Genomic DNA, 14,403 nt, shown 5'->3' with positions numbered 1-14,403 from the left:
ACAAAATATAACATATAATTATGGGAGCAAATGGGTGGGCGGGTGGGTGTGGCACGGAGGGGAGAAGGGAAATTCTTCTGTGTATCAATAATTTGCTAATACCTGAGTCCAGGTGATCTGCTTTTCTCTGTGCTTATATATATAAAAAATAATATAATATAAATATAAAAAAATAAACAAAACTAGAGACGAATTGTGTTTAATAAATACATTACAATAGCACCTGCAGGATTCAGGGCTTGATAGGTGCTGGGCAAATGCACCTGAAAATGAAAAATTAAGCCAAAGGCTCTGCCTTGGAGTTCATAGCAGATGCCTAAATAAAACCCAGTAAGTAGCCATCCATCTCCAGACTCGAGCATCTGGAACGCTATCGCTAGATATCTGAAACTCTGGGCAGTCTTTGTGGAAAGTTGGTAACCAGTCTGTCCGTCACCTTTTGTGTACCTTATTATCTTACTGTCTTTCGGCTAGAGATTATTAAGTATAATTACATTTAAGAAGAAAATGCATTTTTAGAATGTGCTTTAAAGGGAAAGGAATCCTTAACACTAGCACAATTCAGTTGCATGGAGGATACTTTGCCGTTTTTAACTATTTACCTTGCAGTAGGGTTCAGACTTGTTATATTAACATTTAAATAAAGTAGCAGCAGTGTCATCTTTGCATGCTTTGTGTTATAGGTGGGGGGGGGGTTACTAGTCAGTGGTATTTTCATGAAAATTTTAATGTGTTTTTTGCCTATTTGGGGCACCTTTTTTTTCATGGTGAAATAAGGCACTGGCATTTCTGCTTTTGATCTTGCAGATCAAGTAATAGCCTAAATATTTACAGTGTATTTTCTGCAAACAGATGTTGGCACATCCTGAGTAAGTGATATTTTTTTCCACTGACAAGGGGCAGGTGACACAAGTTTTGGAACTGTCATTGTACTATACAAACCTCGTATCACTAAAACAATTCATTAGCAGTTGGCTCCTGACCAATTCTTACATAAGCCTCCTTTAACAATTCTTATACAAGTCTCTTCTGAATGAAAGAGGGCCACAAACTGGGAATCGGATCAATGCTAATTGATAGTTAACTCGATTTTTTGCATCTACTTCTTAATAAATTTTAAATAATCATCCTTATAGTCTGCAGAAGATATTTGGCATCTTGTTTTTCTTGTTGGTTTCTTTCTGCAGCCGCAAACTTGCAGATCAAAAGACTCGGAAATCAATTGACTGGGTGGACTTCCGTCTCCTTCACTATGCAGGGGAGGTCACTTACTGTGCAGTAGGTGAGTGTGACCTCTTTAAGACAGCAAAGCCAGCTGTAGACTTCCCTGTTCCAGCAGATGCTATTTTCTGGCTCTCTCCTGGAAGTTATTGAAGTTTAAATGTTATGTTTCAAGCTGAGAAGTTTCTCTAAGTATGGGAAATGCGCAGGGCATGGGTATGGGAAGAGACTGAACTCAATATGTGGAATCACATCATGCACAAACTGGGTAGGGTGGGTAACTGGACTCACACAACTAGTCCAATTGAAACCAATGGGGTCGCTCACTAGCACAAAGGAACTCACGTGCCTAGGTGTTTGACAGCAAGATCCTGATCCTTAGCTGCTGATAGGAAATTGGCAGGTGAGGACTCTGGGTCAGATTGTGAGATGGGGTAAAAGAAGCAGTGCTGCTGGAGCTAATGGGACTACACCAGAATGTGGCAGCCAAGGATCTAACTGATCTGGGTTGGTTGAAAGGTCTGAGTCCAGCCAAACTGGATCTCTAATCACAAAGCTTCTTTTGCTGAGCTGCTTTAAGGCGCTCACATCTTCTGAATATGCATGATACAAATGGCTTTCACTGGAGATTTGCCCCATCTTCTAACTTGTTAACTTTTGGATTCTTCAGGCTCTTGTAGAGGAATTCCCTTGATTTGGTTCCCAGTTGCATTCTGTGTTGGGATCTGTCGATTAAATCTGAGCTCCTAGCTAGCTCCTGGGGCCTTCAGTGTTTGCCCCTGATTACAGAGAGCAATGGGACTTCTAATTTGAAGGATCAGATGAAAGAACGTATTTTTTCTCTTTAAGGCTTCTGTGTGCTACACTTCTGTGTAAGGTTACAAGAAAAAAGTTATGACTTTTCGAAATATCTCTGTTTAGCTTGAGTGACTTGTCTCTGGCTTTGAATACCTAATAGAACTGAAGCTGTCTTTTGACGGACAGACTTCTGTGTACTTGGCTGATTTGGGAAGATGCCTTTTCTGGATCAGTAGGAATGACTATTGGGATGCAGAGCTGGACAAAGGACAGCCAGTCTGTGTTACAGTGGCAGATGAGGTTTGGAAATTTTATTTTCTTCCAGCCCTGGATGGAAAATGAAAATGGAGGCATGCTAAAATAGCACTTTCCAGACCAGCATGTTGGCTTTTGCAGGAGGGAGAGACTTTCACCCTGTATAGTGTGGTGGGAACAGAATTAGCCTGGAGTGAAAGAAGTGTCCCTGCTCTGCATGTCTCAGTGTAACCTGGGATGGAATAAGCAAAGTGGGGATCGATGCTTGCTCGCCCGCATGTTGGACCAGTGCCTTACCCAGACAGTCATTTAGTGAGAAAATCTCTCTTGGTTGATACAGCCATCTTCATGGAACATGTAAGTGTATCTATGCAAAACCCCACCAACAACTGTTCTGACCAGGCAGGAATATGGTGGAATATTTTTTTTCCGGTGTATCAGAGTGGTTGCTATGAAAACCACGTGATGGCCTCCAACCCAAGCAGCAGATTCGGCAATAAGTTCCTAAGAGTTCTCTTTTAATTGTTTTCAACACAACACTCAATGTCTTTTTCAAACTTTCAGGCTTTCTGGAGAAGAATAATGATCTCCTGTACAGAAACCTGAAAGAGGTAAGACCCTGTTGAAGCCTGAGCTATATCTTCGGTTGTTGTTTCTTGAGACAAAGAGCTATATTGAATTCTTTGGTAGAATATCTGGAATCCTACTGCAACGCTTACTTTTGTACCCAGTGACAACTCTTTTATACGTTTATCATAATGCGATCTACTAACAATGATTAAGTAAACTGGCGGGTTAAAAATGGGATTCCCTGGTCCTTGATGTTTTTCAGCCATAGGCAAACCTGCCTATGCTCTCTGTTTCCTGCTGGAACCATACTGAATAAGTAAGTGCCGCCTTTATAGGTAATTCTTCTGGCCCCTGCAGTAACATGCTATTTGGGGAGCATATGTTGGTCTGTAAGGAATAGTCTTTTCTTGAGACCAGAATGTTGTATTGCTGTTCTGAAAAGGCAAATTACAGGGTGTGGTGTCAGTCTCTTGATGCCTTTCTGGAAGGCAGTTTGCTAAAACACAAGTTTATTAGGTTCAGGATGTGGGTAACAGTGATGCTTTACTGGGTTGTACAGAAGCTTGTAGCAGATGACCTCTTGATTCCTTCTGGCCTTAAACCAGAGGTCCCCAAACTCTTTCTTATTGCGTACCCCCTTCCAGATTTACCAGCTGCCCACATACCCCTACCAGCATATGTTTTATATTTTAACCCCTTGCGCCTGTTGTTATAATGAAAATTAAATCCACCATTACATAATTTCTCCTGCATGCCCCCAAGAGATTTTGTGTACCACAGTTTGGGACCCCCTGCCTTAAACTCTGAATTGGAGCTCTTTGAAATGAGATGGGATCTCTTTCTGGCAAGAATATTGTCATTAGGCTACTGGAAGGACTGCTATGGCCTGTAAGTCCAGGAGATCATAAAAAAAATAGGATTCAAGTGGTGATCTAGTTAGAGGTCAGACTAGGTGATCATAGTCAACCTTCTGGCTTTAGCGTTAAGAATCTAGTAATCGCAAGACGGGGAGAACCAAGGCCAGACTATGACTGTCTAGTCACCTCCACTCCTTCATTTCAGCAGCAGCTAAGCAGAGAGGAGCATGCATGTTTGAGAGCTTTCCATTTGTGTTTCAGGTACTCTGCAATTCTAAAAATAACATCATTAGAGAATGCTTTCTTTCCGTGGAGTTGGACAATAGGAGGCGGCCTGAGACGGTAAGTTGTTTTTTTCTTCCATGTGAAAGCATGAGGAGGAGCAAAGTGACTTCCAAAATAGCTTGGCTCCCTGAGTCTGACTCCTTTCCCTCTCCTTGTCATCCACTTGAGTTGAAGCCTTCAAGGGAGGACCACTATGACTGACTTCCCTGAAGAAGAAAAACTATCTAGTGCAGCAGCAAGGGAGGTAACGCCTCTCTCTAGGAGTATTCTTTCTACAGTTTGCTCATGTTTTAGGGCCATTTGCCCCCTCTCTGAGGGTGTCCTGGGTCATCGCATGCTCCAGACTGCGCAGGCTCAGTTGGGCTTCTAAAACACTTTACTAGGAAAGCAGACATGTCTGTGTTTTGAAGTTCAGGGAGTGAAGTAATGAGTTAATTGATGACCCAGCAACAGCACTGTCTTACCTGTAAAGGTAATAGATCTTCAATGTCTCGACAGGTAGCAACCCAGTTCAAGAACAGTCTGACCAGCCTAATTGAAATCTTAATGTCCAAAGAGCCATCTTACGTCCGATGCGTTAAACCGAACGAGGACAAAGAGCCCGGTAAGGGATGCATTTTGTTGAATGTAAATGCTAATTGGGGAGGAGGGCAGGGCTTTTGGCTGTAACGTAATTCTTGACTCCTCCCTTCCACCTGGTCCAGCACTCCTGAACAACTGCACTTTCACTCTGGTGCTGCCAGATAAAATGAAAGACCAGTTCAAGGAAAGCCCTAGAGCATTTTATAATGAAAGGTCAAACCTAAGTGAAAGTGGGGCTGCCCCTATTCTGAATCTCCTAGACCTTTACCTCGGCTGACATAAGAGTTGGACTATTGATATTTCATACAGCTGATGTAAGCTGCTCATTAGTCTTCCTTGAGGTTTCTTCCTAGGAACAGCCCCTAGAATTCATCAGGACTTGCCTGGTACTCTCCCACCATCACTTGTATGGAACCAGCACTTCCCTTGCTAATTTCCAAGCATGATTTGGAAGACACCTTCCTGATGCAAAAGAAAAAATGAAGCCATTTACTGGCAGAAAGTTCAGACATTCATATACAGAACTTCTTCAAATAAACCTACCCTCTGCAGTGCTCCCGGGGCCTAGCTACTTCCTTGCTTGTTAAAATACTCCACGTAAAGGCATTGTGTCTTGGTCTAAAGTCTACCTGCAAAGGAAGTGCTGGCACAGGAGACTTGCAGTCCAGCTTCCTGGAGTCTGTTCCTTCCTTTGGATGGGAAACGGAGTCTGAGGGGGGTACACAGAGGGCCAGGATTTCCAATTCTAGTCTTGGTCGCAGTCAGTGGCAGTTTGACCTAGGTCACTTGTATACCCACTGCTGCACAAAGCAGGCAGTGAGGTGAGGCATGCCATACCGATCATTTAGGCCCTTTGGAAAGGTCAAACATGTCAAAAGAAAGCAAACATCCTAGAAGCCCCATGGCGGATGAGTCATCTACCATTCGTTATTTACTGATGCTCCCTGCTGAAGCCTTTCTCTTCACCATCAGCCAGGATCTAGGAAGCAGCAAGCTGCAGCATAGACTTACTGGTAAACTCTTCCTCGGTGGCTGTACTAAATTTTCCAGACTAGAGATCTGGATTGCACAAGCCCTTGTTCATCCATTACTCGTCTCATTCATTTTATGTTCCTTTTCCTTGGTGCTCCAGACTCTAATCTAAGGAGTAGCTCCCATGGCATTTAAGCTGCAATGATCACAGCTGGCAAGAACCTGGGCATCTACGGTGTCAGCAAAAAGGCCTGTCAGGGGGTACAGTGTTGGTTACAGCAGCCTAAGATTTCAGGCAGTGCTGGATGGCAGTGGTGGTTCAGTCACTGGGGATGCCGTCCTAGAGCCCTAAAGAACCCTTAGGTTCAAGTCCTTTCTGCTACAGACTGCCCGACGTGAACTTATGCCACTTGTTCGGATGCTTTGAAAATGTGATCCAAAGTCACTTTGGAAGGTGCGACCTGGCTAATCTTGAAAATATTTAGTCCTTTTTTTTTTTTTTTCTTTTCTTTGCATCTCAATGTTGCCTGCCTCAGAGGGGTGTTGTGAGCATAAAGTCCCTTGAAATTGTGAAGTGCTCAGTTCAAAGGGTAGCGGGAACCATAAAAGTCTGTAAGATGGACTGAAGCAACTGGCAATAAATCAGCGGAAGGTCCTCTGCTATGATCATGTTTTGCTTGCCCAGTTTGCTGCAATGTGGTGACATGAAACGTTGCCTTTGTGGAACAGTGGGCGAGGCGCGCCATTGAAAGTGCTTCTGGGTGACTTCCTGTTCTGCCTGTTTCTCTCTCCGCCACAGGAAAGTTTAACGAGCTTCTGATCAGGCACCAGGTGAAGTATCTGGGGCTGATGGAGCACTTGCGGGTGAGGCGAGCTGGCTTCGCTTACCGGCGGAAGTACGAAATGTTTTTGCAAAGGTAAATGAAGGTCCCTTTGAAATGTTGCTGCACCCCAACAGCTTTTGAGTGTGCTCAGGCTTCTTAAATCATCCTGTGGAGTGCAGTGCCTCCAGGGGACAGAGGTGCACAGATACTGCCCACTGGGTTGGTCGCCTCACTTTCTGTATCTAAAGGATTTCAGTAACTCCAGTGTCTGGCACCTCTCACTCGAGCCAATTCTGGAAGGCTGGAGGTGATCAGATCTGCACATTCTGGCCCCTGCTTTGTATTTGCTGCCTTTAAATGCAACTTGTGCAGACACTGCATTAGTTAACTTGGCCACCACTGTTCCCTGAGTATGTTTAACATCCACCATTATATGTTGTCTGCAGCTGCCAATGCACGGGCTTCCTTGGGCTCAAACTGTGGGTAAATTAAAAAAACAAAAAGACTCTCATGGACTTATTGCTGTCTCTTCCAGGTACAAATCCCTGTGCCCGGAAACCTGGCCTCAGTGGCACGGGCCAGCAGCTGAAGGAGTGGAGAGGCTCATCAAGTACATTGGGTACAGGCCTGAAGACTATAAACTAGGAAGGTACATTTCCCTTTCCTCTTGTCCCAGTGTTTGATATCGGTGCCAATAGCTGTGGAGCTGAGCTGCACTTCAGACCCCGTCTCCAGCCCTTCTCAACTGCACCCCTGTGGGGCCAGGGCAGGTCTCCTTCACGCTCACGGGTGGAACCTGTGGTCCGTCTCTTCTCCGTCCCCGGACTGCAGCTCTGCTATCTGTCAAGCATGCAAACTCAAGAGGCTCGGCTGAGTTCGGCATCTGAGTCCTCTTCCCTCAGGACCCTGCAATAGCTGCTGCTTAAAGTGATTTTAAACAGCTTTTTCCAAACAGAGTGTTTGTTCCAAAGGCACGCAGCACACTGAGCAAAGAGATGGAGCGGAAGAGCTCACATGCTTGTATTTCCCTTGAGATAAAAGCTAATACTTCCCTGCAAACTGAAATTCAGCTTAGTTACCTCCCCTCTCTGAGCTGGGAGGAGACAGCCCTGCTGCAGAACTCTGTCTTCTTGCTGACCCAAGCAACCAGCTCAATCCCTTTTAATTTTCTAGGCCTGGGGTCTTTTAATGGCCTTGCTCACTTCCTTTTATCCTGAGCTCAGGCAGAGGAAATAAATCTTGCCAGCCTGGCTAAACCCCAGGAGGGGCATTCTCCATCGTTCCCTCGAGGTCTGTTTTCTCCAACCTTGTTTTTGCCTTTGGTTTGTTTCCTGTTCAATTCCCTGCCAGCCTTCTCCAATGTACTCCTCACCCTTGTGCAGAATGCCATCACCTGGGTGAAAACAAGGTGAAGGTCTTTATCCCGCACCTCATCGCTCGTCTGTAATGCACCTCTCCCTAAATTGGTTGGAATGGCAATTCTGTATTAATAGGCTCTGTGTGTTCCTCTTTTTTTTTTTTAGGACCAAAATATTCATTCGTTTCCCAAGGACACTGTTTGCCACTGAAGATGCATTTGAAAGCAAGAAATATCTGCTAGGTACAGTTCCAATTTACTACTTCTGCAATTAGTATGAGAATAATTACTCCCTGTTCTTTTAAGACGATGTCTCTTTCATTTGTGAGTAAATTTTAAAGATGCCAGAAAGCATTCCTGGAGGGGATGTCCAGGAGCAAGAGACAGGAACCTGAGTGAAGATTTTTAGACCTCTGACTTCAGAAAGGCTTGAAGGCTAGGTTTTAGGCCACATCCACTTGCAAGGTTACACCTGGCATGCCATTACCAGGATTGCATGGGCAGATGGGGTATTATACATGCAAATAAGAAGTTGGGCACCTTTTTAGCCACACTGTGAATGTGGATCACTGTGGTCCCAGCTGTCATTGTTGCCTATGCCAATGTCATGCTAAATGCATGTCCCAGGTAGCCTCTGCTGCTTAAACAGGCAATTTCTGAAAAGTGTCCTAAACTTGAGGATGCATTGCAATGAGTACAGTATTCTAATATGCATGCATGCGTCTCCTCCCCCCACCCCCCAGCATCCCTTTGATAATTGTGGCAACTGTCATCCACTTGCATCCTAAAGTCCTGAATGAAAATTGCTTTGCCTGCACCAGAAGCCAACTGTTCCAGAGCACGTGGTAGCACTTACTGAGTGGCTTGGCCAGAGGAACCGGCTGCTCTCATGCAGAGATGCTTCCTGTGTACTTCAGTAGCACAGAAGTGCCTAAGCCTGTAGCAGAGCATTTGGAGAGAGACTGTAAGAAACGAAACCTACCAAGTTAGGAATAGCTGCTGGTTGTTGAGCTATGGCTTTATGTAAGAGATGCCGTGACAGGAGGTGGGATTCAGTCTGCAGGGTGCTGTTGAGGTCTCGACCAGGGATAAGCATTACCAGAGCATGGAACGCAAATGAATTTTGCTTGGCACATGGCAGCACATGCCTCGGGGAAGGGGCCAGGACTGCGCTGCCATAACAGCTTCCCTGCTGTCTGCCCCTGGCATGCCAACATCTTAGAAATCAAGGTTGTGGGTGTTTTGGGCACTCTGCCCAAAACCATTGCTGACCCCTGTCCTAGAGGTATCTGGGGAGGAACCAAAATGGGCAAACCACGTAGGCTTTCATTGCTAGGCATATCGGACAAGGTAAGTCTATCGGCCCTATGGAACGCACTTAGTACAGCTGTAGAGTTATCCCCCACCCCCCAGTCACTCTTAAGAGACATGTCCTTCTGCTTCCAGTTATGCCAGCAGCACGCATTCCCTGGGGTTGAGAAATATCTTCCCCCACAGATGGGTAATCCTGTAACTGTCCATTAAGGAGCTGCTTCCACCCACTTGTGACTGCCCTTGGAGACAGGTTACTGAGCTGGATAAGCTGCTCCTTGTTAGTCTGATTGTTCTTGTGTTCCTGTTTTGGCCATGAGGCCCTACTTGTTGCTTAGCCCACATGCCTTGATTGTTCAGAAATAAGCACCCCACATGCTCCTCTATAATGCTGACCCTGACACATGATGTACAAAGGGCAAGTTAAATTTAAAAGGTATTTCTTTGCAAAGTTGTTGCTCAGAAATGGTTGCAACTCCAAAGTGTCAAGAAACTTGTTTCTGTTTTCAGTGTCAAGACTGCAGGCCACATACAAATCAATGCTTGGGAGGAGAGTCTACCTGAAGAAAAGGACAGCAGGTGAAGACTTTGGAATGGGGGTGTGATTTATTTCCAAGGGCTGCGTTTGTAATTTTGGGCAGGTAGGAATCCTTCCCCCAGCAAGCAGCAGCCCTTGTGATATCCTTCCCCCTCTCTAAAGATGTATAATTTGGCTAGAACTGCTAAATAACCCTGCAGGAGATAGCAGCACTAGGGACTTTCAGCCAGTTTCTTTATTACTCCATTAGCTCCTGACCCTGTGTGCCACCACTTGTGGGTATGTCCCCAGACCATGGAGATATAGTACTAACTATGTAGTGGTAGCACCCTCTGCTGTACTATAAAACATAATAGGATACTGCAACACTGGGAACAGCTTTAAGGTACCGAGACAAGGTTTTGCTCTGTTTGCTAGGCACATAAAGCAGCTTTGTTCCTAGCTTGGTGGCTTTTCATCACTTTTAAACACTGTGTGTTAAAGGACAGCTTTACTCACCAAGTGATATGTGAAATAAGAGTTGATCTGTAAATCCATTTAGCAGCTTGCACTCAAGATACAATGGCCTGATTGTCATTTGGACTTGGCATTGCTCGGAGGAGCTAACCCCCATGTTACCTCATTTCTCCTCGATAGAGCAGTTGGCATATAGGCACTGCTGGGCCCAGGGAGCTATACGGTACTTTAGGAGAGGCATGTAGCATCTGTGGCTTTAACCTCCAGACCTACTAATGCGGGGTGCTGTATAAGAGCTAGATGATATTACGGAGGGCACTCCTCTTGCTTCCCAAATTAGCAGTGGATTAGCAGGATCCTACAGCAGAGGGATGATAAGCATTGCTGACTCTAATCCTATTGACCTGGCTGACTCTCTCTTACAGCCATCAAGCTTGAGGCCTGCTGGAGAGGGGTTATGGCACGCAGAGCAGCCAAGAGAAGAACGTGGGCTGTTCAGACGCTCCGAAAGTAGGTTTTGCTGTGGGAAGGCTGAAGGGGGAGTGAGAATGGGCACCTTGGGTATGGGCAGGGTAATGCCAGCTGCTGTGGTGATGTCTGCCCCCATATAGGCTACAAAACACCATTTTAAAGCCTGTTGCTTATCAAGAATATTGAGCTCATCCTCATGAGTTTTTTTTATTTTGATTTTTTTACCTGCTGTACATTTAGAAAGAGCATCTGTGCTTTCTGGGTGATAACCTCAAACCAAACCATTAGAAGGTGGCCCGCTGTTTCTTTAAACTGGATTCTGACCTGACTCCTAATACTACTTTGGAGTCTAAGTTCTACAAGCAATAAGCAAGATCTCCTTTTAAACCTATGAACACAAAACGTCAATGAATTGAATTAATTAATGGCGTGAAACAGAGCATGGGTTTTGCGTGGAGCAGCTTTCATGGTTTGCTGCATTGTTAAATGGGAGAGCCCATGGTAAGGAGATGGGCTTGTTGCGGACATTTCTCTGAATGAATGTCAATGGTCCGGTCTTGGTGACTTGCCCCCCTTCCCTGTGACCTTCTGAATGAGCGTTGTTTAAAAAAACCCAGTTCTGACGAGGTTTGCTTTTTGTAGGTATGTAAAAGGTTTCATCACACGGAAAGATTCTGTTGGCTCAGAAAATGTGGATTTTATAAGGCTAGCACAGTACACCTACCTCATGAAACTCAGAAACCACGTTCCAAAAAACGTCTTGGACCAATCGTGGCTCAAGCCTCCTTCTATCATGGAAGAGGTGAGGTTTGTTGTAGATGTTGTGCTCTGTGCTTATCTGTGCAGCTCTCGCAGTGAAATACTGGCTTCCAGCCCCCTGTGTAGATGCGGCTAACTGCTGCTGCTTCCGAGGTTCACGGCCCTCGGGTGTCCCTCATCTGGAAGGTCCAAAGTTATCTCTGTCCCTCCACCAAATCTAGCATGCTCTTGCTGTTACTGGTGACAACTGTTCACATAAAAAATTCAGGAGAGAGATTGGTTATTTCCTCAAAGAAATGAACCTCGCAGCATCTTAAATTTACAGCCCGAGTAATGGGCATCCCTCGTGTTGGTCCTTGTTGCGTATTGTTGTGCCAGGTCTGAGTCCTGACTGGTGAGACACCACGTACAAGGCGTCTGTTCCTTTGACCCTTGCTGTGGTGGTGCTGTCGCACTGGAGATACTGCAGCCTCCCAGTTTACTCTTGCAGAGTTTGAACAACCCTCTTTTAAGCTCTCTAACTGGGTTCAACAAATTGAATTGGTTCAGCTTCAGTAATAATTTAAACTGTTCAATCACTGCTGTACATTTTTAAAGCATTGTAGACATCAGCCAACTTTCCTCTCCCCCCCGATGGTGCACTCTTCCACAGATGAGGAAAACTTGCACCAAACACAGATGCAATTTGGCATCCGGGCTGAGGCTGCCTGTTCCACCTGGGCAGCCTCTCAGTCCTGGGCTTAGTGCACAGCTTATACTGCAAAATGACCATTCTTCTTTTCACTTCTGTGCAGACTTCGGAGATGCTGCGGAAAATCTGTCTGAGGAGCCTTGTAAGGAAATATTGTCAAGGACTTCCAGCTGAGAGGAAGGCACAGGTAGTGAATGTGTGGAGAGTGTGTTTAAAAAATATCTATCTATCTATCTATCTATCTATCTATCTATCCATCTATCCATCTGCTGGGAGCATTTAACATGATGGTAAATGCTCCCAGCAAATAAGTGTTCTTGTCAGTTAACTGTATAAAGCAAAAACTATAAATTATTGCTTATAAAGTTTAGTTTTATACTAATTCAGTCCATGATGCTATCTATGGGGGTCATCGGGATTTGTGCCTCTCAAAGCCAGGTCTCAGATATTCTTCTCTATAGGGTATTAGAAATGCAATTCTTCCATGTAGCTGGAGTTGAGACCTGTGTCATAGAATTATTCCCTGTTGCTTTCACATAAATAGTGAAATAAATAAAGAGCTAAATACTGTCTAAGAGATGGTTAGACTCCTAGTCCTCTCCTTAGAAGCACAGACAAAGAAAAAAAATGTGGTAGAAGAAATGCAGCAGGTTTCAGCTGCCTTTCCTTCACCACCTCTGATCTATGCCTCAAATGGGAAACTCTTCCAGACGGGTAAACTGTGTTTTGTTTTCTTTTCAAATAGTTGCAGCAAAAAGTTGTTACAAGTGCCATTTTCAAAGGGAAGAAGGATGGCTACCCACAGAGCATAAACCAGACTTTTGTGGAGACCCGGCTAAGTGAGTACACGGCTAACAAACAGTAGTGCCTCTGTTCCTGTGTTCCTTGCCTGTTTGGAAAAACTGGGCAGCAAGTTGGATTGTTTGTGGCAAATGCTGGGGATCTTTTACCTGAGTGAGCACTCATCAAGCGGGCACTGTTTGAGGCAGCAGCCCATGCTGGGCTCATCTCTAAAGTTAGCATAGCCATGCTCTATGGGTATAATGGACATAATGCCTAATGACCCTCAGGTAGCTAGTAATTTTTTTAACGACTATTTAAAAATAAAAAATAAAAAAAAATTTGCTTTGCAACTCAGTCATCCTAGGATATGATCATTTTGGGCCTCTCTGAGAGCCCCAAGTACAGCATAGAAGAGAGAGAGGGATGGCTGGACTGTGTGTTGGTGGAAGTTAGCCCAGCACATCAGAGCACAGAGAACGCACCCTGTGAATTTGGATGGGGCAGAAGAGAAGAGATGAATATAACATTGCTCTGTGTGGTGAATAACTTCTTTTAACTTCTCAGGACAAAAATATTTTCCAGGCACAGGCTTAGCTCTAAGTGGATGTCATGAAATGAGGTACTGGGTTAGTGCCCAGATACGTGGGAAGCTTCATGGCTTTAAAACAAGGACTGTGGAGGTTGGCTCCATCCTGGTGCAGGCAGTTTGACAGCCCACCCTTCAGTCTGAGATGTGTTTCTGTTTTTCTGCTTAGGTATAAAAGAGATAAACTCTAAAGTCTTGCAGCTAATTCAGAGTGAGATGGTCAAGGTAAGGAGAAGAAACCAGCAGTTTCACACTATCTGCAACACCATCTTGCCCTCGGTCTAACTTGGATTGCTTCCAGGGCCTGAAACATGGTATTATGCATGTACCAGAGTTAAGCTTTTGACCTTCAAGTGTCAGACCCAGGTCTAGAGGACAGAAGAGGCAGTCCAGAAATTCCTAACAGGCACGATCCATATAAAGACACACAACTTAAAATACACATCTTATCTTGTGTGTTGGAATGCATATGCCCCTAAGAATCAGATGAAACATGGGGAAATTTATTTTTTTTATTGTTCAGTAGATCCTTTAAGACTTTATTTTGGGCTGGGGAGAGGGATAGCTGATTGCTCAAATCTCATCCATTTGGGAGCTTTAAAAGGGTTGTATCGAATTGAATGCGGTAATAGCATTTTTAGACTAAGATGCAGGTCTGTTGAGCGTAGTGGCAGGAGTTCTTCAGGAACTGAGGCTGCTTGCCACACCTGTTCTTCATTTTCTATCTTATTAGATCTGTCTAAAACAATGAAATGCTCCTGGTGGGGATGCCTCAGAAGCGTATTGTGCACTTCCCCATGACGTTGCGGCATAGTGTTGGGGGGTTGTAGAAAGGACGCAAAACAAACCAGGTTTCTCAAATCTCACAATGGTGCCCCCTCCCCACAACGCCAGCGTTAAAGCAATGGTTCTCAACTGCTTATCCAAGGTGTTAGTAAATGACTGCATCATTACAATTATATTTTATTCGGCCCACTGACATTGCCACAGCTGCCAGGCACACATTCTGCAGACCCAGGTCAGGGAGCGGCTGTAGCAGTGCACCAGTTCTCGCCGCAGCTCTTCCCAGTCCAAACTTACAAAGCGT

The 14,403-nt window shown here is 44.9% G+C and overlaps 1 protein-coding gene across 1 annotated transcript in view; it reads left to right on the top strand.

The window, feature by feature from the left end:
* Positions 1-14,403, top strand: part of MYO1H (myosin IH) — a 36,920-nt gene that overhangs the window by 17,096 nt on the left and 5,421 nt on the right. The window contains exons 15-27 of the mRNA XM_090062364.1: positions 1,188-1,282; positions 2,839-2,885; positions 3,963-4,043; positions 4,485-4,590; positions 6,340-6,457; positions 6,900-7,013; positions 7,888-7,964; positions 9,543-9,611; positions 10,452-10,536; positions 11,140-11,299; positions 12,051-12,134; positions 12,693-12,786; positions 13,486-13,541. Of these exons, the coding sequence (XP_089918490.1) occupies positions 1,188-1,282; positions 2,839-2,885; positions 3,963-4,043; positions 4,485-4,590; positions 6,340-6,457; positions 6,900-7,013; positions 7,888-7,964; positions 9,543-9,611; positions 10,452-10,536; positions 11,140-11,299; positions 12,051-12,134; positions 12,693-12,786; positions 13,486-13,541 (1,186 nt within the window). The remainder of the gene's footprint in view (positions 1-1,187; positions 1,283-2,838; positions 2,886-3,962; positions 4,044-4,484; positions 4,591-6,339; positions 6,458-6,899; positions 7,014-7,887; positions 7,965-9,542; positions 9,612-10,451; positions 10,537-11,139; positions 11,300-12,050; positions 12,135-12,692; positions 12,787-13,485; positions 13,542-14,403) is intronic.

This window comes from Crocodylus siamensis, chromosome 9, assembly GCF_052110815.1.
Source record: "Crocodylus siamensis isolate JL-2025a chromosome 9, ASM5211081v1, whole genome shotgun sequence".
Taxonomy (NCBI): Eukaryota; Metazoa; Chordata; order Crocodylia; family Crocodylidae; genus Crocodylus; species Crocodylus siamensis.
The sequence above is the reverse complement of the archived record's forward strand: the minus strand, read 5'-3'. Positions and strand labels throughout refer to the sequence as shown.